Genomic DNA, 25,129 nt, shown 5'->3' with positions numbered 1-25,129 from the left:
GATCTGAAACTTGATATCTCAAAAGGCCATAATAAGGTTACTTGGAACTTCCTCTTTGTTATCCTATCCAAACTGGGCCTTCACACTAAATTCACAAAAATCATTAAGGAAGTAGTTGGGATTATATACTTCTTGATCTTGGTTAATGAGACCTCTTAGGGGTTCTTCAATTTAGAAAAAGGCCTACTTTAGGGAGAGCCTCTTTCTTCATACCTTTTTCTTATGGTGGTAGATGTTCTTAGCACAAATATGTAGAATTCAATTACCATTGTTAGCATCAAGAGTGTTAGAGACTACCTTTCTCTCCTTAGAAGTGTTATAATACTTTGTGGATGATTCTTTCTTCTTTGGAATATCCCTAGTGATTGAGGTGAGGGAATATAATAACCTCCTTTCTAACTATGTTCTTTCTTCGAGTCAACAAATCAATTATGCCAAAAGTAACATATTATTCTTTAATGTTAGTTGAGACCTTCAACTAAAGGTGACTAGGATTATAGGTTAGCAATCAACCCTACTTCCTGCTATCTACTCAGGTCTTCCTCTTATGATTAAGGAAGTTAATCCCAACTTTTAGAATTCAATTTTTGAAATAAGTCATTTTAAACTTACTTGGTGGAAAGGAAAAATGTTAAGAAATTTAGGGAAGATCCAACTTCTCTTAGCTTCTCTTCAAGGAATCCTAGTTTATTTCCTACCTATCTTCAATATCTCAGGGGGAATGGCTAACAAACTAGAAATAATTTAGTGTAACTTTCTTTGGACAAGGGTGGAAGAGAAAAGAAGATTGAGTCTTTTTTAATTGGTATATAGTTTGTAAACTTAAAGCTATAGGAGGCTTGGGATTGCGTAAAATCTCTGATCTTAATAATGTACTTTTAACCAATATCAGTTCGAAGCTTTCTCAAGATTGTTTAGATTTAGATAGTATTATGAAAGCTAAGTATTTTAGTAAGTCTTTTTTATCTGTTCTTATTTATACGAGAAACCTCCTTGTGGGTTCATGGATTTGGGACAAGTTCATGGATTTGGGACAATGTCTTACAATGTAGAGGTCCATTAAGGGAGGAATTGAAATGGAAAATTGGTAGTGGGATGCAAATCTTCTTTTGGGAGAATCATTGGGTGGGGGAAAAACTACTATATATAGGCCCATTTAGAGTGCTTCCTAACTATATTAAAATATTTTCACCTTGAACTTGTTCATGAGCCCTGGATCTTCAGAAAATCCTAAATAGTATTCATATCCCATTTTTCCATTTGGAGGATAACTTTTATTGGAGGTCAAATACTTCATAGAATTTTATGACCCAATTGGCTTATTCTTGATTAATGATAAAAAATAGCAATATCCTTAGTTGGAGAAAGGCACTCCAAACTTATTCCTAAAATTAATTTCTTTTGCTGGATAGCTCTACATGGAAAAATTCTTGCTTTAGACAACCTAACCAAAAGAGGTTTCCGCATTGTTAACAATTTTTTATTTATGAAAACAAGAAGTAGAAGTAGTAGCCACCCTCTAATATGTTGCCCCTTTGTTGTAGAGCTTCGGTATAAAGTAATGAGAATATTCAAAACTACTTGGGGTTTTCCTAGAGGATTTGCAACATCTCATCAACAATTGGGAATGCCCTTCCATCATCCTCTAAAAAGATAGTTATGTAAATTAATCATCCCCATATTTGTTGGAGTCTATGAAAGGAGAAAAATAACTAGATATTTAGGGAAGTGGAATATTAAATGAATAATGTGATGACTAGTATCTTGAATTTTCTCCATGAAAATGTGAACATTAGCAGGTGGAAAATCCCTAAGGAATCCCTATTAATAAAGGATTATGAGTTAGCTAAAAAATGGGGCTTGTCTAATACTTTTCACCATTTTGATAAATCCAAAAGCAAAATCAAAATAAACATAAATAAAAAGCGGCTTTCCTTTCCTTTGGATAATCCTTATTTTGATGGGGCAACGAGAGATGGTAAGTTACCAGGAGGTGGGATTATTAGATATCATTCGACTCAGCGGTTCTTCTTAAACAAGGAACTTTGAGATGGCCACAAGTAATAGAGCAAAAACTAATTGCTTTATTTTTGGGTCTAAAATTTTCAATCTCCATAGAGAGTAACAATTTAATCCTTAGCAAGGTCAAGAATCTCTCTATTGTTACGGTGCTTGGTGTGGATGGGAAGAGCTCTGTGGGGAGATTTGGAAAGGTTAAACCTACTAGGAATTCTATAAAAATCTCTATCTTATGTTGCCAAGGCAGCTTCTAGGTATATTAGATTAGTAAGGATAGATAGGATGTTGAGAGGGGAGGGGGTGAATCAGTATCGTCTAAACTTTTCACTCTATAAAAAAATTAGTTCTTTCTCTTTTTACCTATTGTAACTAGGTATTCATTAATATTTTATTACATTACTTTGTAAATGAAAAATAGAATAACTTATTTAGCATTCACAGTTCAAAACATATAAGCTCATGAAACATCACCCATAACAGGAGTATATGGTATTGCTAAAATGCTTGGTTGGAGGGAAAAATGCAATGGGAATAGTACCCACAAATCCATCACTAATGCAATAAGAGGTTTTCTTGTTAGGTGATGTAGGAGCATCCTGGGTGTAAGAGCAATCTTGCATCACCCAAAAATATTTTTATTATTAATCTTTTCTTTTTTAATAAGGACTAGTAGACAGGGGGGTTACCATTTCTAGGAACTTGCTATTTTTAGTAAGTTTTTCATGAAGGTTCATTTTAGAATTATAACCCTACATGAAGGTTCATTTTAGAATTATAACCCTACCATAAAGGTTCACTTTAGAATTATAACCCTACCATAAAAATCTCATTACTCCAGCTTAAGTATCATAGAAGTTATTGTGGATTTTTGGTGGAGAATTTTGAAGAAAAATCTTTGAACTTAGTTTTGAAGGCCTTAGAGGCCTCAGATGAGGTCTAAAAACTCAATAGAAGGGCACTTGTGCTGCTCCAAGCTTGTAGATTAGGAGTTGGCATATCTGAAAAGTGGTTATAATAGCCAACTAGAGCAATGGTTCGACAGTTATGGCCTTCCAAATTTGGGCTACCCAAAATTTCTAAAATAAATGTCAAAGATGTATTTGGCCAACTCTATATGTATTGTTAGGGTCTATCGGCCCTAGGCATTAAGTTTGAATGTCTAGAACCTTCCTGGGTGGCATAAAATTGCCTATTTAAGAAAGACCCAAACATTGTCTTAGTCTTCCTGGGTGATAGTTTGTAGCTTAGTCTTACATATTACTATAATGAAGGCACCCATGTGGGTTATCATATTGTACTTGTAAATTTTGTAATTCTGCATTTGCGACGATAATAAGAAGTCTATATTTTGTTCTCACATTTGCTATTGTTTTTTTGATTCTGTTATATATTTATGGTATTAAGGGGAGCACCCTTCATCATCAGGACTCCAATGTTAGTCACTTATGATGACTTACTCAATTAGAACTATACAATAAGACCTGTATAGATCTACGTTTTTCAAGGATTTTACAACACTCTTCAAGTGTGTCCTTGGTTAAGATTTTACATATAAGATTGTTAAGTTTAGTTGTTAAGGATTTAGAAAACTACTATAGTGATTAAATAATAAAGAAAAGATCTTCACAATAGCATCTTACTTTCCTTGATTAGATCCCTCTTCTATTCTATAATTGTCACCTTGCTATGATAGGTCTACAATTTATTACAAGTTTGTATCTATCTTTGATCTCTCTAACCTTTGTACTTGACCTTGATCTCTTCCTCACTTCAATGCTTGCTTCAAATACACTTCTCCATCAAAACTCTAACCTATAATAAATTAAAAATTATTCTCAACTACTCCTTTTATAGTTTTCTTTTTTCTTTTCGTAACTTGATCTAATTAGGGTTTTAAAACTTTATGGAATTGTTCTATGATCGTGATCAATGGTTCTAAAATAATTCATCCTTTACCTTCCTTTACATCTTTATTTTCAAATAAATTGTGGAAATCTGATAATGTTGATCTTTATTTTCATTGGTCCTTCCACCTTGTAATCAACAACAATAAATTGACATTCTTCGATAAAATCTTTTCAAATCTTTACCTTGATTCATGTAAACCATTTTCCTTACTTAGTAGAATCGTGTTGCATTAGAATCTGTGCCAATTCAAACTCTAATTTCATCTCTATATCACTCAGCAAATACTCTATTCTTCCTTACTGACACTCGATAAACATTTTCTTGGTTTCCTTTGTATAGCTCAGTAAACTATGTGTTCAGTGTACACTAATTTTTCCTTAGCTCGGTGTAAGTAGAATTGCTTAGTGGAAACTTGAGCTTAGGTATACTTTGCAATATTCACTTATCCCCTCCTTCAAAGCTTTGGCAATATAATAGCTCAGTTGTTATACATATTTTGACACTAATAGGCAATATGATTACTTATAGAAATAACATTCTCCCCCTTTGACATTAGTGTAAAAAACATTATGTACACAGATTACTTGACCTTTATACACAATTCTCCAACTCATAAACTCCCCTATACATATGCTTCACCTCCATATAGCTTTTGTTTTTCAAAATCCTTTTAAAAATCGTTCTTGTTTGGAGTATACATTAGTATCTCCTTATAACTCTAAAATACATATAGAAAACATATATTTTGAGAAACACACACACAAACACACATATAGAATTCTTAACATAGAAAAATACCTACTTTAGGGATAATCCAAAATGTTCCAAAAATATTCTTGATATTTCAATATTATCTCTAGAGTATTATCCCAATTTGACCTTATGAACTATAAACTCTATTTTTAAATTTTCAATTTGGCCACAATATCAATCATAGTATCAACAATTTAAAGAGTTGGGGTGGCTATGAGAGCTTTAACATCTTTGACATGTGTTTGCATAACCTTTGGATGAGGTAGTAGAAAAGCTTGAATTGCATTTATTTATGTTCTTAGATTTCTCTCCTCTTGTAGTAATTTATGTTGAAGTCATGTAAGGAGTCTCACTTAGGTATAGTGTAATGAATATGTACTCGGGTCTTTTCTCAATTCATCTACACCAGACTTCATATCTTCATCAATTTTCCTCAAATTATCTTGACCTATCTAGTAATAAATTGAATATCACACAATTTTTGGAAAAATGACATAATATTTTGAACCACAGTCTCTAATTCTATAAAAATAGTGGATAAGCCCACTTTCCCAATAACAATCTCGATTGAGACTTTCTCTAACCCTCTATTTTCAAATTTCTTTTCACTCCTCTGCATTAATAATGAGTGAGTATCAATATCTAGATCATTAAGTTTATCAATAATTTGAACGAGTTGGTCCAAAATAGGTTCTTTCTCATTCAAATCCATTTGTGAAGCTTCCTCAAGCAATATATCTTTTACATCATGAAGGACCTGTTTCTGCTCGTGCTTTCTTCTTAGCCTTGCTTGTTCCTTCTTCCATTCAGATAACTCTAGATAAATAACCATTAGGAAATCACCCAAGACATTTGGATCCCAACTCGATATAATGATTTCTTCATCCAAAGTTACCAAGTTAGACCAAAATGAATGTGAATCCTTCCTTTTAAGCTTTTTGTCTCTGTTGATGCTCGGTGAGACTATTTGTGGCAATGAAAATTGGATTTCAAATTTTTTTAATGTGGTCCTTGTTTCTATTTGTGACTCATCCTCCTGATTAATAGGTTCATCTATAGATAATTGTGGCACAAAAGATAAAAAAGTCATGCTCAGTGTTGTGTCCTTTTCTCCATTATTCTTGACCTCAACACTCAATATCTCCTCTACTTTAACTTTAGGTAATTTCAAAACTATTGTTTGTAAGAATATAGGATCATTGGAAAATTTTGATAAATTACTTAGAAAGTGAAATATCCAATTCTAAGATATTTTGCAAGTATTAGTTGGCAATGCCCAATTATTCCCTCATTCAGAGGTTTGTAGGCCGGTGCTAGATCACCTTTAACCAAAATCTATGCATTGTTCTCCATGGAGTCTCCTCCAATTTGAGCATGTTCAATTCCAATGTTCTCATCTCTTGTATTACCTATATTTCCCCCTTGAGCCTATTTCTTAGTATTCTCATTCAGTTGTTGTCCCTTGGTTTGAACTCTGGTAGCTGCTAGCATATGTAAGGAACAGACTGGTATGTCATTGACATTTTGTCCCTTTGGCTTCAAAAAATCTCTAATTTTCTAAACGACTAGCTGAGATCTAGGTATGTGTGCATGTACAAGCTCAGTTGTTATTGTTATAGTTATATCTTCATCTTTCCTCTCTGGCTCAATAGACACTACATCTGTCAAATCTTCAATTTTTACACTTTCTTTGTTACTCATTATATTTGAAAAATCCTATGGGTTGATATTGATATAATCATCTTCTTTACTTTTAGGTTCAACATCTTTCTTAGTTTGTGTGGACCATCCACATCAATTTTTTTTTGGGTTCCTTAATAGAATAAATATGTCTCCATGTCATTTTAGAGTCTTCATCGACAAGTTTCAAGTTATTAGACAAAACATAAATAGCTCTATGTTTCTAAATAAATTGGTATTTGTATTTCTCTAAAGCCTCAGCAATTTCCCCCAAACCAAATTGGGCATTGGATTTTCTAATGTTCTTCTCCTTATTTCTTTCTTAGTTCTGAAAGCATATTTCTACTAATTGTGAATCCTCTAATAAAGTTCATCAAGAATTTGGTCTCCAATTTCAAGTGGTGCATATTTTAATTTTGTTATCATGATAATCAATGCCTCTTTAATTCTCTTGTATTCTTCACTCATTGTTTCATATTTTTAATATTTAAAATTACTTAGGTCATTATTCTCACTAAGTGTTTGAACAATCTCATCTATAGTTTTGGGCCTTTTGTATGAAATAACTTTAGTACAATTTACCCCATCAGATTTTGTCCTCTCACTGTCATTTGTATCATCATTGTCATCTTTAACTATGAGCTTTCTTCACTTCTTTGTAGATGTCTTGGCCTCATTGTTATATGACTTGGTAATATGCTTTATTTTGTTGTAAATTTTCACTTGTGGTGTTGTAGGATTTTTAATCTTCACAATACCCTTCTTCAATAGTGTAGCTTCTTGAGTTGCTTGGGTTCTTAATCTTGTAGCCTTAGGGCTTGAAGGGGTAGCTATAGTTCTTTTCTTTCCTTTTGATGACTATGGCTCAACAATGACTATTGCTTTTTCCTTCCCTTCTTTTCCTGCTTCATCTTCTCCTTTACCCTCAGTGATCATTAGTGGTTTATCAACCTCATCACCACTGAATGTACTTTCTAATGTACTCAACATTTTTTTAGATTTGTTCTCAACTTTTGTAACACCAATATCATTTTTTATCCTCTCCTTGGCTTCCTCATAAGTAATGAATCATGGAGTTTTCTTATTCGCTAGCTCATCTATCCATGCATCGATAGCCTTTGTAACCCGATCTATATTTATTTCATAGTCCTTTGGATCTAACCATGTAACTCTCGGTAAAATAGATTTGATAAGTGTATTATCAGTATGAATAAGAAAATATACATCATTATGATACTTTTCAACTAGAGCCAGGGGAATCCTGAACCTTTCACTCATTCTCATCTTGAAATTTTCAAAATACACATCCATAACACTCTCCAAATTATTTCCTAGTGCTTGAATGCATTCATTGATTTGGTAAATGAGTAGAGTATATGATTTCTAGTTGACTTGACTGGCTGGGAAATAGTTTTGCATGTAATAGAAAATACATACCAAAAGGAATCCAAACTTGCAAGTATTTGTTCTTGCAACTTAGATGGTCTTCGTATTATCTTCCAATTGCTCGAGCTCAAGCTCGATGTCATATTTATGACCTTTCTTAAAAAAATTGTAACCAATATCAACAACCATACATTGAACACTATTCAATCTTCTAGATTGAAATATCTTATATGTCACCACATACACTAAATTTAATCTTCGAATCTGTAATGGTATCTACCTTCAAACCTCTTCCATCCCATTGTGCTTGTGTGATGTCTTTGATTTCATTCTTGGGAGCCATTAGGATGGTTTTGTTTTTTTTTGTGATAGGGTATCCAGTTACCATATGTATAACATCCTTTGTGATTTTCATTGGTACATCCATCCACATTTGCATATAATGCACACAACTCAAAACCACCCTAATCCAATTTTCTTTGAACTCCTTCAAGAAATGTAGGGTGTGTACCAGACCAGTTGCCTCCAAATTTTTCAACTCATCTTTTAGCTTGCCATCAACACACATTTGACCATATACCTCATGAAGTTCATGATCACCAATTTCTCTAGTGATAAAATGAATGAATATCATTGACAAGTAAAACCCTATGTGGAATTATAGATAGGGTACCTACCTTGTTAGTTTGCATTGTGATTTATGTGCACTTATTATACTTTGGCTCTTCTCAAGCATCGTTATGAATCAATTTCACCGGGTTCATCTTTGCCTCGGTTTGTCTCTTTACACTAGTAGAGCTTGAAGCCATTTTGTGTAATAGGGTTTTGAAAATACTGGACATTGATAGCTTAGTTGGCTTACTACTCACTTGGCTCTCGAATTTGTTGATAAAATCTCACTTCAAAAGCTTTGATAGAAAATTCTTCGTTCAAATCGCTCAACTTTTCTCTTATCTCTTTGAAATGTAGTTTGAACAATGAGAATTCAAAACCTATTATATATGCAATAAATTTACCTTTTTTGACCATTAGCATTCATTAAATGCATCGTACTCCATGTTCTCACTTCTTTAATGAACTCAGTTGCCATTGGGTGCTTGGGTGCTTCGCACTTCCATCATTGCTCAGTTAACATAATAGACTTGACTCATGCTCAGGTAAAGTGTCACCATGCCTCCAATATTACAAACTTGGTTGACTCTACTAGTATATAGTTACTGACATACTTGGTAAAGCTAACTGATTACAATTTTTCTAGATTTTTTATATTGTCCTTGTGCATCCAATATTATCTAGATATGGACTTTCTTCCATTTTACTCGAGGAACTGATGTAAGATAAAATTTTAGACATGTCATTCATTGTCTTCTCTTAAGGCATAGTTAGAATCAATGGTTGCACGTAATTCATTGGATGAGGTATCCCCATTGGTTACACTTGATGTGTCATTCTCTTTTGACTTCCTTCTCCATGTATTATTCATTTGTTCATGAATTTCATCCACTTTTTCTATACCTTTACTTATTATAAGTATAGCAGTAACCATTGAATGCATACTTATTAGGTTATTGGATGAACTTTTGTAATGCCCTGCCTGGAGATCCTTGGAACAAGGATTCAATACAAGCCAAGATAATTTTATTTTTTACAAGTATGATTGCACAAGACAACATCATATAGGGATCACAAGGATCGCAACAAAAGACTTCACCACAATCTCGGCAACCAATGGATCTTTGAATGCCACAAAAAAACTAACACACGCAAACAAAAGCCAACAATGACCATGCACAAGATGAGGGCTCAAAGAAACAACCACTCATCAACAAAACACCAAGCTGGGGTAGAATGCAGAATCCTGAAATATGGCTAAGTCTAAAATCCTGAAGCCCTGAAAATTTCCTAGAATCTTTATCTTATCTCCGAGAGGTATGAAACGTATCTCAAAAGATTCATTGCATATATTAAAATATATCTTAAGTATAAGGAATTATTAAACGATATATTTTAGACCCCAAGAGACAAACAACTGAAACACACACAACAGAAATCAAAAAGCAACACCAGAGGGTTGAAGAACACTGAAAAGGGTATCCAAAACAACTCTCAAAAAGTATGGATCAAGTCAAAAAGTGCTTACTGCCGAGCCACATAGGTTTTTACAAAACCCGTGCGATACTTTAATAGAGCAATAAAAGTATCGCGTGACATTTCTTACCAAGGAGGGTGACACTTTCAAAGTTTGAGCGATACTTTTCTCAAGGGCGTGCAATATTTTCAGGGTATCGTATGACATTTCTCCAAAGGAGGTGCGATACTTTGTAGTATCGCACGACATTTCTCCAAGAGGCGTGCGATACTTTCCAGCATCGTACGAAACAATTTCTATGGGCATGTGATACATTATCATGTCACACCATGCTGATAAAATGTCACCCATAGAAACACAAAAACACTTAAGCAAAACACCAAAGGGGAAAATCAGAGAAAAACTGAGTTTAGAACCTCCACACTAGGGAGTACTAGATCCATGTAAATCAAGGAATGAACACTCGAGACCATAAACAATAAGAAAGAGGAACATCTAACCATCTAAATGAAAGCAGAAAAGAACATATTGAAAGCAACATCGCAATGAACATAAACAACATCGCAATGACTGAACAACCAACTAAGTACACGTTTCCTCCCAACCATCAATAACATCATAAGACCATCATAGGCCCTAGCCATCCCTCGTGCGTAACATCCCAAGCCACCTATCAAATCATCGGTACTGTCGTAATAGGGACGTCACTACTAAACATGCTAAGAACCAAAAGCATAAAGAAATCTAACATGCTAGTAGTAAAGTATAAGATAATTCTACAAGGTAGAGAACATCACCTGTCACATGCTGATCATCATAATAAGGAAATCTAAGATGCTAAGCCAATGAGCAATAGATAATCCAATACAACAATTCATATCTTCTAGACATATGCTAAACATCATAATATGGGAATGCATTAAATAAACTAACATCATTTAAACATGATATCCAAGAATTCCAATGAAAGCATAAATCACAAGAAAGCATACTCCAAAACCTGAAGTATCAAGTGAAAACATCCAACAACGGTCGCACTACGATAAAAGACCGTCTTTGTATACTGGTCCCTAGCAGTGGTGAAGGTAGCTACACCTCCCAACCACGTGGCACTCATAGGTCCACACCTGTCGTGTTGATGGAGATAAAGATCCAACCACAAACACACAAAAAAACATCCATGGCTAACACACATGCCAAGCAGTATGATGGTTGTAACCAAGAACTTAAGACAATGCAAGGAGTAAAGGTCCTGGTCAGACACTTAAAAGGCTACTAAGTAGAGGCTGACATCATGGAGAGTTGCTTGGCATCCAAAAGCCCAAGCTCGGATCACGTATGGCAACACTCTCAAGGGACTCCCTTGGAACCATCGCACGAATGTGGATCTTTTCATTATCTTAAATTTTATTAACACTCATGCATTTTAATTTAGTTGTCACTTACTTAAAACTTCCTATCCTTCGTCAACCTCCGACACCATAAACAACCAGTTGTGAGATAGAAGCCCCCTCCATATGCTACCCTACCCTACCCATGATCATCTTATGACAAGTTCCCGTGGGCATGCATACTCCCATCCCAACCCCAGTGATCATAACTTCTAGAAGTACCATAGAAGATCAAGCTTCATAATTCACTTGACAAATGTACGTGCACGTACTTGTGTGTGGTGCACCACCATCACAAAGATCAAAACACAAGGACGGGATGAGAACACAATGCAAAAGATAACAACCAACTGAAAGCAACACAGGAAGGACAGATTCTACACAAATCCTAAAGCCAATAAAACCATACATTATGAAATCACTCAACTGGCCTCAATCTGAGAGTATGGAATTCTACACGAATCCCAATGATGCAACAAGACTAAACACCATGAACTCACTCAATCAACCTTAATTTGGGAGTATGAATTCTACATGAATCTTAGTGTCCACAAAACAATAACAAGGGTCTAAAAGAAATAATAACACCAGGTATAAAATCACTCAACCAAACACAACGTCGAGAGTACGGATGCAACACGCATCCCAGTGCAACATAAAAATGCAATAGTGGTCTAACTAATATCCAAACAGATGATCAAGGTCCACGACCCACATTGTGCCAAGAAAACCCAAGAAAATAGGGTGGTAAGCAAAACAAAGTAAAACCCCCAAAATTTGAAAAATTTCAAAATTAAAACCCATTTGGCCTTTGGGCACAAAAACCCCAAAAATCCAAAATAAATGAGTTCGAACACCATATGCGAAAATGGCCAGCATAACAGCACAAAACCCCAAACCCTCATCCCGAAGAATAGGGAAATGTTCATACCCATCCAACCGGGCAGAACTAGCATATAGAAACAAATGGGAACACTAGTTCTCAGCCTCCAAACGAATGGCTACCAAAAATAGAAGTAGAAACGGAGCAGAAACAATAAAATAGGAAAGCCCTACCTCATAGCCAAAAGGGAAAAATGGGAATCTGAACCATAAAATAAATAGCCCATAGAAGTAGCTAAAAATTGCGGCAATCCAAGATTTCCCCGAGCTGGATCCAATGAGCCCAATCTCACGACGATCCCATGCCCATAGCTCCCACAACGAACAAAATAGTAAATCCTCATGAAGAGGATTTTGGGTTTTACTCTCTAACTTTCTAATTCAAAAGTGAGAATTGAGGAATTAAATTCTTTTTTGGATATTTATTCACTTTTCAAGTGAATAATCGATTAGGGCAAATAACTAGCCAACCTAGTTAAATCCTGAATTGACCCAAACAAAAACAGGCTATTCCTAGAAATAGGAATTCATCTATGGCAAAGCTGCTAGAAATTAAAATAAATCAAATAAAAAGCCCGAAAACCCAAAAACACAGAAATCTCCTTAACAACTTTCGCGACAGTGCAAACCTCTAAATGCATAGACATGCTTACTAGTCTAATCACATAATGCAAATGAGTTTGGATTTAATAATCATTGAAAGGATTAAATTAAACATTTAAAATAAGAATACATCAACCATATAAGGATGACATTGGTAAAATATGAATGGTTGAATCACTAACTCCATGTGTCATTGCTAGGGATATAAATCCTGGACACTAAACAACACAATCAAGTGCAATTGCATATAATAACATAGCCAAAGCAATAAATGCATTAAATCACCTAATTTAATTATATTAAAATAATATATTTACATCACTCACGTTCGCATAAAGCATAACAACATAGGAATGAAGTAAATAACCATAGCATTAAATCCATCACCTAACATAATCAGAGGTATGTCCAAATACCAGATAACCAGATATCATCATAAAACACACTATCATCTCAAAATGGCATCGTCATGCAATATGATCAACTAAATAACATAGAAGTCTAAAATCTATGATACTGAAGTCAAAGTATAACATCTGACCCTCAGGTCCTCTCAAATATAAAACATCACATAAGTAACAAATATCTCTCAAATCAAAATATAACAAGGTAAATGTCCGCAGCACATAACCAAATAATCCAACATGAACAATCCATTTCTAATTACTTAAGCATTTAATAATGATTGTTTAAACAACACTTAAAGGCACTTAAAAGATATAAGCGAACACAATCATAAACATGACTACCCACTGCTACAGGAACCTAGTCCAGTGTAGCATGGTAATAGTACACAGTGCAATCTCTGCACACATCTCAGGGTAATCACGGAACAACCTCATGATACCACATTGATCCTTGTAAGCACTGACACAAACCTTAGTGAACCATAAATCATATCATAATCTCATAGATCAGTCAAAAGCATAATCAAAGCAACTGATACAGAAACATAAATCCAAATACCTCAACAATGTAGACCACTCATGGTCACAATCATGATCCATCACAACAAAAGATCAACAAGGTTGCATCCATCAGGATGACTTACTGAAGTCGAATGGGAGAGGCACTACAACTTTGATCTACACTTAGATGCTTGATGTCCATACTTATAACAATGATAACAATAACCATCAAATTTGTGAGTAACATTACTCTTATCATTTTTTCTTTTGCATACATTTGTTGTGTGTCTAGTATTTCCACAATGATAACATGTTGGTTTCTTTGGCTTTGGACTGGTGTACACATTTCGTTTCTTTCTTTGATGATTCACCTTGCTCGGTTGTAGAGTACTCAATATAGCCTAAGTTAGATGTGTCTCTCAATCACTTCTTTCTTATGAGTTGATCATCTAGTAAATTGATACTTTCTTGTGATCTATTCATTCTCCCAATTAGTTCTTTCTTAGACTTCAGTTCATTCTTCAATCTTTCATTTTCAGTCCTTAACTCGATAATTTCTTCCATCTTCTTGCCAATTTCACGATTTTCACCAAGTAGCTAATTTGCCATGTCATAGTGGTTGAGTTTCAATCTTGAAATCTCTTCATCTTTTGCATCCATTGTTGCAAAATTTTGTCTCTTATCTTCTTCCATCATTTTCTTGTCATCCTCAACTTTTCTCTTTTGTTTTATTACCTCACACATCCTTGTATACTGCATTTCTTATTCCTTATTCAGTGATTTGACTTGCTAAGTAAGATTGTGATTTTTCTCCACTAGATTAGGTAGATTAGGTATAACATCATTAGATTCATTAGAAAAGTTTCCATAAGATAATTATGTCTTACTCTTGGTAGGTTGTCTCATTGGTTTGTTGGGCAATTTCTTTTATCCTATTCAAAGAGTGCATCAGGTTATTCTTTAGTTCATTGATTTGATTCATGGCCATTCTCAGCCCCAGTATCTGATTCTCAATAGTCCTATCTAGCCTATACTTTTCCATGATTTTGATCTTTTACTCTCAAGTTGCAAAACCTTCAATAAGAGAACTAAGCTTAGTTATGAATTGTTGGATTAGTAAGGATATATATGATTCTAAGAGGGTGGGTTGAATCAATATCATCTAAACTTTTCACTCTCAAAAAAATTTAGTCCTTTCTCTTTTCACATATTGTAACTTAGTAATCACTGATATTTCTTCACTTTACTTTTTAAATGAAAAATTTAACAATTTATTTAGAATTCACAATTCAAAACATATAAAATCATGAAACATAATACATAACACAAGTATTTGGTATCATAGAAACCCTTGGTTAGAGGGAAAACTAAGATGGTGATGGTACCCACAATTCCATCACTACTGCAGTAAGAATTTTCCTTGTTAGGGCTATAGTGTTAGTCACTTATGATGACTTACTTGGTTATACGTATACAAAAGGACTTTCATAGATCTACCTTTATCAATGATTTTACAACACTCTTCAAGTGTGTCCTTAGTTAAGAGTTTACTTATAAGACTATTAAGTCCACCCGTTAAGGATTTAGGAAACTACTATAGTAATTAAATAATAGCAACATGATCTTTACAATAGCAACTTACTTTACTTGAAGAGATCCCTCTTTTTCTCTATAATTATCATCTTGCAATGAGAGGTCTGCAATTTATTCTAGCTCTGTCTCTTTCTCTAATCTCTCTGACCTTTGTACTTGACTTTGATCTCTTCGCCACTTCAATACTTCAACAATACTTCTCTATAAAATAATTGACCAAAACAAACTTTAAAACTATTCTCAACTCCTCCTTTTATAGTTTTCTTTTACCATTTCATAGCTTGACCTAATTAGGGTTTTAAATTTTTTTGGAATTATTCTCTGATAATGATCAACAATTCTAAAATCATTCATCCTTTACCTTCGTTTACATTTATATTTTCATTGTTCCTTCCACCTTGTAATCGACAACAATCAATTCACATTCTTCGATAAAATCTTTTTAAATATTTACCTCGATTCATGTAAATAATTTTCCTTGCTCGCTAGAATCATTTGCATTAGAATCTGTGCCAATTAAAACTCTGATGTCATCTTTGTATCACTCGATAAATACTCTATTCTTCCTTAGTGACACTTGGTAAACATTTTCTCGACATCCTCCATATAGCTCGGTAAACTTTGTACTCTATGTACACTTACTTCTCCTCATCTCGGTGTAAGTAGAATTTCTTAATTGATAGTTGATCTCAGGTATAGTTAGCAATATTCACTTATCTCCTCCTTCATAGCTTAGGAAATATGACAGCTTAGTTGTTATACACATTTTGACAATAATAAGCAATATGATTCCTTATAGAAATAATTGGGATTTCTTCTCCTCTCAAGGGGAAGGATCCCTGTTATTTTTCCTCCCTTTTTTTCTTAGGCTAGAGAAGGACATGGTGCAAGATATCATAGAGGAGACTATCTCTCTTTCTAACCATGCAGAGGTTTGTCTCTTATAGGTTCTTTGGCTGAGTCTTTTAGAGTTGTATGCTTTGATATCTAGAGATTGGGAACCTATTTTATCTAGAACTTTCCACCCTTTCCCCATTTCTAAGTGGTTCTTCATTGCTAAGTTTGATAAAAATGGAGATCAAAAGAAGATCCTTTATGTCCCTTCTTTCACTTGGTTGAATCAACACCACTTGTTGATGGTCAAACCATGGCATTTAGATTTCTCCCAGGAAACTGAATCTTTTACTAATTTCTCAATCTATGTTCGACTCCCTAACCTTCCTTTTGATCTTTGGGTTGATTCCTTGTTGGAAGTGATAGGTGATGCTAAGGGTAACTTCTTGATGGTTGATGAAGATTCATAAAAAATAATTCACTCTACTTATGCAAGAACTCTTGTTGAGATGGACATTTTAGAGGGTCTATTGACAAAATTTTAGGTTGAGCTTCTTAATGGGAGAAGTTAGATTTGGTCATTGGATTATGAAGGGATTCCCTTGAGATGTATAAAATTCCAAAACATTGGGCATTTGGAAGCTCATTGTGGTCTTCAAAGGCCAAAGACTAATTAAGATTCTTCTTAGTGGAGGGGGGCTTCTTCCAAATACTATATTGTTTCTAAGAAGAGTGCCCTTGATTCTCCTACTATTGTATTTTCTTCTACTATTTCTCATGACCCTATTCTTGTTCAGATTGTTTCTTCTGACATTTTTATGGGTTGTGAGGTGGCTCAATTGGGTGCTGGTGTGTGTTCTCTTGTGTTGGTAGAGGTGGACTGGGTTGAGATCCCTATCAAAACTAGTATTGGTCCAGTTGTTGGCTCTGCCAGTGTCTCTTCTACTAGCTCTTCTATAGGAGATTTTTTTATTCTTGAACTGAAAGTGGTGGTCTTGTTGGTTGAGGAAGGGTGGATCCCTATAACTAGAAAACACTATAAGAAATCCTTTCCTCATTTTGATATAAATCTTCATCCTGAGAATAGGGGAGGTAAAGAAAAGTCCCAATGTTTTCTTTATTTTATTTGGTTAAGGGATTTTTTCTACTTAGGGATGATTGGGAATTATTTCCCTTTCACAGTTGGTTTATCTTTGTTTTATCTCTCTCGATTTTTATTCGTCAATTTAAAGTGGACTACTAGACCTTTGTGTGTTTACTTGGTGCCATTGTTTCTTGTTGGTGGGGTTCTAGATCCCCATTAAACTTTATTTTACCCTTAATTGAATACAATTTAATCATCTAAAGGTACTCTAAGATTCTTCTCGAAGCAACTAATAATAAGGTAGAGGATGCTTGAGGTTAGAAAAAAATTAAGTGTCAAGATGATTTTATCATATAGAACATATACATAGAGGGAAATGTAGTGGTGAATGCCATTGCAGATGTAGCTCTTGGATTTGAGGATATTCATTTTTGGAGAAACTTGTCAATCATGCCATAAAATATAGGAGTCCCAATCACTACTAAAAAATAAAAGAAGACCAATCATGATGCAATTACAGAGACATTATGCTAGTAGTTTAAGTTGGGATGGGAGGATGCTGGAAGGTATAAAGGATATTTGAAAAACCAAGGATGACATGAAAACTTGTGATGCTAAATGTATCCACATGGACAACATCCAAACTTTGGATTTAGAGATAGGTGACATAAATCATAATTATGATGAGAAAGCATTTTTTGTCATCATTTTTAAACTTTGGGATTTTGAGATTCTATAGTATCATTTCACTTACCCCTCTTAATTAGCATCAAACATTTCCTCCTTAATTGCAGTTATTATGTGTATACTTAGCAAAAAAAAATAGTAATCATGATAGGAAACAATGTCTCTTTGGTGCCTTAGATAAGAACCTACATACTATTAATTTAACCCCATTTTAAACCTTTTAATGGTAGTATAAATAAAGTTTTGAGAAAAATCTTCAAGCTCATTTTTAGTTTTTATAAGCTCTGTAGTGTAGAGAAGGAGGTAAAAAAATGGGTGTCAAGATTACTCGTGTTGAGATTGATAAAATTGAAGATGCTAATAGGAATAACCTTAGGTTACAGATAGTTATTTATGGTTCCCTACATGGAAGCCATGGATGGTTCTAATAACCAATTCTCTCTACAATTCATTACCGACTGAAAAGATAACAAAGTTACCATTAGGAGCATCACCTTCAAAGTTAATTAATGAGGAGGTGATTACTCAAGCATTTTGGTTATCCACAAAAGGACATGGAAAAAGAAAAAATGAATAAGGTCATAGATGAAGATAGTCTCAAATGCTTCTTCCATAAAGATGAAGAACTTGTGAAGTTACATAGTGGTTTTAAGAGGGAGGAACTACTAGAACCTTTGGACCATGTTTGTTCTTTCATTGTGAAGTAATTTACTCTAGTGGGGCATTATGGTCTATAGTATTATTATAATTTTCTATTACTTAACCATTTTAGGCACTATTACCCAATTTCTATTTGTTAATTGCTGCATTTTCTTGAATACACTCTTAACAATGTTAGGGATTGCAGGAGGTTAGGAAAAAAGGTGGTTATTTTATGCCAGATCCTCAATTTAGACTCTATCACTATTACTTTGATTTATTCTCACAAAGGCCAATTATGATCTAGGATTTGCACCCACCCACCAACACCCTCTTGAGCCCCACAATGGATAGTTCTATAGATTTCCAGGGAAAGAAGAAAGGGCTTAAAAGACAAAACTTCGCTAACACCTCTCAAACATCACCCATCTTTGGTTCCCCTTCTAAGGTGGCTAAGAATGTGGAGATTGAGAAAGGGGACTTCTATAACATGAAAACTATTAGAAGGCCTAAATGTAAACCCAAATTACATATTGTGGACTCAGAGGTTGAAGAAGAAATGACTCATAGATCTTCTATAGTTCCCAATAAACCAAGGATCAAGAAGCAAGTAACATTATGGGATAGAGAAAAAAACCATGAAGTTAGAAAGAAATGTTGGGTCAGAGGTAGGTACCCAAAATAGCAACAGTTCTACTCATGTCTCTATTAGAATAAAAAATTGAAGACATTTCTAATAGTTTCAAAATCCATAAAGCTGAAAGTAAGGAAAACATTTTTAAAATGGGCATTATAAACATTAAAAAATATTCTACTAAATATTATCTATTATGTAATGTAAATTCTTTAGAATATTAATAAATAATCATTTGATATATATTTCTACTTATTATTATAATTATATTTTGTCATTATCTATTACCTAAATAGTATTTTATTGTTTAATGAATACGAGCTAATTATCCACTCTTAGTAAATAAATAAATTTCCACTTATTGCCTCAAAAGTTAACTTTATTCTGCTAAAGAGTAATATATTATTATCTTTATCTTTCTAGTAAATTGATTTAATTCATTATTGTCCACCTAGGAGTTGAAAATGGCAATTTCTTATAATTAATCAATTCAACCTTTGCACCTCTTTGAGTTGATTCCACAACCAATTCAACAAGTTGGCTTACTCGAAGTCTCTGATCATATCTATCTCATTCATCAAATCTATAGAAACTATAAATAAATCATTCTTCTTGTCATTTTTACATCAAGTGCTCTATGTCCAAGTTTACACTATTGAACTTCATTATCATAAAAGTATATTTTTGTGTTGTTGAGTCACATAGTTCACTTTATCTCAAGGTATGTATTGAATTTCAATTCAATCATCTAGTTTTACAATTCCACTTTTAATGCATTTAGACATGACAACATGTAAGGCTGAAGGAGGGATGAATTTCCTCTATTACATTCCCCCATAAAATCTTGTTTGATATGGTTCCCATTATCATGTAAAAAAATTAAATTTGATTATTTTTCCTTTTTATGGTAGAGACATTAATTCCTAAGATATATTATTACATATTTTAATAGGATAAAACATGAAATAACTCTACAATCGTGACATGTGTCCCACTCATGCAGTGTAATATTTTTTTCCAAGATTAGTTGCAAGTCTCAACATTGACAATGACATTCCTTTCTGCCTCTATCTCTCTCTACTTTCTCTATTTTTATGGGTTATAAATGTAATGAGGCCACATGAGATAAAAGCAGACTCAATAAAATTATTAAGCAAAAGATGCCATTTTGTAGACTTTGGTTTAATGAGATATTATATTTGTCTTATTTTTGAACCTTTGATCCAGGTAAGTAAATTTGTAACTTGCTATCATCTTTTTTATTATGTTTAGTTTTCTCACTTTGGTAATTGAGATAGCAAAATTATCGATAGCATGGAGCTCTCTCTCTCTCTCTCTCTCTCTCTCTCTCTCTCTCTCATAAATTTAATTAGTTCTTATGAGCCAAAAAAAGGATTAAAGGACATGTTTAGTTGAAGTCATTGAATCCCTAGGAAATATTGTATATATATATATATATATATATATATATATATCTCTCTCTCTCTCTCTCTCTCTCGAGGAAATATTCTCTCTCTCTCTCTCTCTCATGAATTTAATTAGTTCTTATGAGCCAAAAAAAGGATTAGAGGATATGTTTAGTTGAAGTCATTGAATCCCTAGGAAATATTGTATCTCTTTTATTCTCAACCTTTGATTTCTCTAATACAAAAATTAAAGTTTCCATAAGCTCTTGTTTTTTTATTAAGTGTATTCACTTCAATGTTTAAGATGTTTTTTATGTTCATTCTAAATGGTTGCTATTATTCTCATTTCCTTTTTTCTATCTATATTCAAGTAGCTCTAATTAGTGTGAGTGAGACCTATTGGTCTCTTGTGAGAAGTTCTTGACATGTGTTGACCACACAAAACTTATTTATTATTTCTCATTACCATAAATGTGTTTCCTTACTCCTATAGACTATTAGATCATGTGTTATAATCTCTACTCTATGAAAAGGTCTCTAGGATTTTATGTTTGTATTCTTCTTTTTCCTATTTCCTTTCAAGTGATGAGGGCTCATTTAAAATCTTAAGTTACTTACCGTTCAATGGTAGAGGTGTTCTCAAGTCTTAGGCTACATCATTTACAAGATTCTCATTGATTTGTTTATGCATGATTATGGCTTTGGATGTATTAGGTGATTGCAACAAGAAAGTTATTGAATACTTAGGCAAGAAGATTTATTTCTAGTTGTTATTGTAACAATGATAAAGATGGATTACTTGAGAGCATGTGGAAAATTTTCAATTTCATTCAATGCAATTATTAAAAAAAACACATTCTTTATACCTAACAAGGTTATTTTATTGGAAGTAGCAAGAGGGTTTATTCTTTACTGGTATTCTTGAAGTGTTATTTACAACCATTAATACAACTTAAATATAAAAAAATGTGGAGTTAATAATAGTCATAAATTAGTTGTTGTGATGAAAGACTATAGAATTTGGTTTTAGTTTTATTTAAATCTTTATATTCCTTAGAAATGTGCCTCTTTCTCTTTTCAACACATTCTCATAATGAGGAAATTTTGAGGGCACGAGGAAGCCTCACAAGTGTCCCCCAATGTCTATTGTGTATATGTTTTAGGTGGAAATGTTTGAGAAATGCATTGCACCAAGGGAATTTTCCCTAGACCCCATAACGGTTGCAACTCATCCACTCTATCAGAGTTGTTTATATAGAACACTAGTAGGACCACTACCTTGTATCTCTAGTGTGGCATTTCCACCAAATATGTTAGAGACTATTGTCCTCAAACTTAAACTCTAATTTTAAAAAGGAAAAGATGAAAAATCATTTTGGGCCCTATGAGATGACAACTTTAACATTATTTTGTATATAAATATTTGGCCACATCCTTTAAGAATATCCGTATACTTCAAATAATATGTTATATATACATTGGCAAAAAGTGACTAAACTTTTGACATTTGTTATTTTATTTTTGATTATAATGTAAAGTTCTTATTCAACTCACTATTTTGTACTAAAGATTTATAATTGTATGAATAACTTATCAATATTATCATATGAGTATTTCATTTTTATTATATTTTAAAAATAATCATCCCTTAAAATAATCTCGTAGAACTTCCATCTTCGGAAAAACATCCATTTATCTCATGCTGCCCCTATCCCAGAAATTTTGTGTACATCTAACATAGACATGGAGGTAAAAAAAATGGTTATTATAACATATCATCATTTGTATGCAATAGATTCTCCCTTGGTTCCCCTGCTATTTTTCTAAGCACAAAAATGTTGTTGGATATTTCTTACTCTCTAGCAACACATTATCACACTAAGGGTAGATCCCTATGCATATTCTAGGCTTATTTTGGCTAGCAGTCACTGCTCTATTCTTATAGCAAAAAAATGTGAAGCTGGTGGCTCTATAGCAGCAATCTTTCTGCTTATTTTTTAGCATCTTCTTTTAAATGAATATTTGTTGCAAATTAAATTTGGAAGATAAAATTTAGGCCAGAGAAAAAATCGTGATGAAGACATTTGTTATTTTTCCAATAAGTAGTTGCTGCTTATTTTGAGCTCCTCCTTTTTTAAAAGCTTATTTTGAAATTGTTAGCATTTTTTGCTCTAGCATAGTAGGGAAAGATTATAAACTATCATTTCCTCTTAATTTAAGATTTTCATGGGAACACAATGGCTGCCTAAATTTAAGCACAAACCACCCATAGACAGCCTAATGGGGACATGGGATAAGTCTGCACGAGTAGAACTAGCTCATTTGCTGATTGGCCCATGTAAAAGATTCTAAGAAACAACTGATAGCCCCATCGATCCAAACTTAATATCTATATCAAGAAACAACATGAAATGAACTTAAATCGTTAAAAGGATAAGATAAAATCATAAATCCCTTCTCCAAGAACTTAATATAAGAATCCATGATTTTTTTTTTGTCAAATGCAACTCCCATAGTCATGTTGTCACTTGAGAGCTTGATTATAGATTAATGGAAAGACTCTTGCCAACTATGTTTCTGAGATGCACTTTAGAACTTGAATTGTGGTTGTACTTCGAAGCAATCTAACATAAAGAGTGCAAATTTAGCTTGAAATTACCAATGGTGATTAGAGTGACATATCTTTATAACAAATATAGTTGGAAGTAATTAGTTTGGTCTATAAAGGTCTTATAATTAACAAGAGATTTTTTTTACAAGTTAAATTGTGATATTTCTACGAGAATTTAATTATGTAGGTTTTTGAGTGGAATTCTTTAACCGACGTTTCATGAGTAATGGTTCACAATAATTCATTTTTCATGAGAATAAATATGTGAGAATCACTTTGTTGGAGTCATTTGTTGTTGCATTTAAAAGATCAAATTGTCAATGCCCAATATAAATGTAAACTTTGACCCAATCCATAGGAGGTGGTTAAGCCATGTCATGAATCTCTAAGGAGATATTGACCACCAAGTCAACAATCTCCCCCCCAACACTAATTGAGCCTTCAACACCCATTGAAGGGAGACTCAAATTTGTGACCCATCATTCTGATTTCATTTGTTGGAATCATTTTCTATTGCATGAAAAGATCAAACTGTCAATATCCTATACAACTATTAGATTTAACTTGACCCACGGGAGGTAGCTAAGCCATGTCACGAATCTCTAAAGAGGTGTTGATCACCAAGAAAACACACTTAGGTACAATGAATACTAAGTGTCCCATTCATTCTTTGTAGACTCATTCTCATAAAAGAGGAGTTCTTATGGACCAATAAATTTGATTTGAAATACGACATAGGTAAATCCTCACAATATTATCACAATTATGTATATTTTTTAACTTTTTAAACATAAGAAAAACACTTATATAATATCCATATGTGCTCTCAACTAATGCTATTTATAGAAAAGTGTACACAAATAGAAAAATTATGAGACAAACATCACATGAAATCACTTGTCTTGAAAAGTGTAGTCAACGATGGAATTTGGACCTATTAATGAATATAGGTAAGATATAGAAAAAATTACTTTAAATTGGTAGAGTGTAATGCAAAATCCTTTAGAAACTTGAAAGTTTCAGCAACTTAGTTCCTATATGGAGCATTATCAATGAAGTGCTCAACATGATTAAACAAAATGACAATAGTTTACTCAATATATCCTTTAGTGGAGAGATCTTTTGTATTGTATTGGTAATGCTTTCACCTATTTCTTTTGATAAAATTGTTTTGCTGTTAAATAGATGATGTAAGCTTCACATCCCTTTTTTTCAATTGCAGATAGATAGCTTTGTAAACATCCAACCTGGAGTTGTTCATGGCTGGACTACAAGATATGATGAGAATGATGAAATTGCTATGGCAAATGCTGAAGTGGCACATAAAAATATGTTGGAATGGTTTGAAAAATATTTGAAGTGAGATTAATTTAGTTATATACAACTTAAATATTAAGAAGTTATTAAGTATGAAATTCTTATACAATGGTGCAATATCAGTCTAGATACTTGTCCATGAAATTTTTATGAAGACACCACAACCTTTTATTAAATATTAAATATTAAAGATAAAAATTAAGTTTGGAAAAAATAAGTTAACTTTGATTATTTAACACTTTCAATTTATGTATCAAGTCTTAATGTATGACTTGTAATATGATAATCAAACTCTAAAATTGGGGAATGTCCCTTTTATATATGCAATCTATAAAGGACTAAGGTCACGGGCAAGATTGGAGGTTTTCTTCTCCATTCTTTCCTACCAATGCCCATTTGAATGGAGAAACGTGTAATTATATTTTTCATTATAATAATATATATTAGGGTTCAACCGTTTACCGATTAAAAAAATGTATGATGTTTAAAATGCTCTTATGTTTATTCTATTTCTTTCTTTATTTTTTTTTATAGTAAATGACTTTTATATAAAATATAGTATAAGGTATTTAAGTTATGGTTGACACATGCTAGTTGTATTGATACATGTTGATTATCCTTTTTATGATATTCCCCACATTTTTTATTTTTTATTTTATTCCCCTAGTAGGTTTCTTGTGTTGTGGGGGAAATATTGTGATTAAA

At 33.2% G+C, this 25,129-nt stretch overlaps 1 protein-coding gene across 1 annotated transcript in view; it reads left to right on the top strand.

Moving 5' to 3' along the window:
- Positions 1 to 24,833, top strand: part of LOC149568393 (endo-1,3;1,4-beta-D-glucanase-like) — a 49,573-nt gene extending 24,740 nt beyond the window's left edge. Inside the window, exon 7 of the mRNA XM_089821322.1 lies at positions 24,330 to 24,833. Coding sequence (XP_089677448.1) covers positions 24,330 to 24,470 — 141 coding nt within the window. The 3' untranslated portion in view covers positions 24,471 to 24,833. The remainder of the gene's footprint in view (positions 1 to 24,329) is intronic.
- The last annotated feature ends 296 nt before the right edge of the window (positions 24,834 to 25,129 follow it).

The sequence above is a fragment of the Cupressus sempervirens genome, chromosome 3 (genome assembly GCF_028749045.1).
Source record: "Cupressus sempervirens isolate cs-2001-9-10 chromosome 3, ASM2874904v1, whole genome shotgun sequence".
NCBI classification, from domain to species: domain Eukaryota; kingdom Viridiplantae; phylum Streptophyta; class Pinopsida; order Cupressales; family Cupressaceae; genus Cupressus; species Cupressus sempervirens.
Note: the sequence above shows the minus strand (reverse complement) of the source record. Positions and strands in the feature narration are given on the sequence as shown.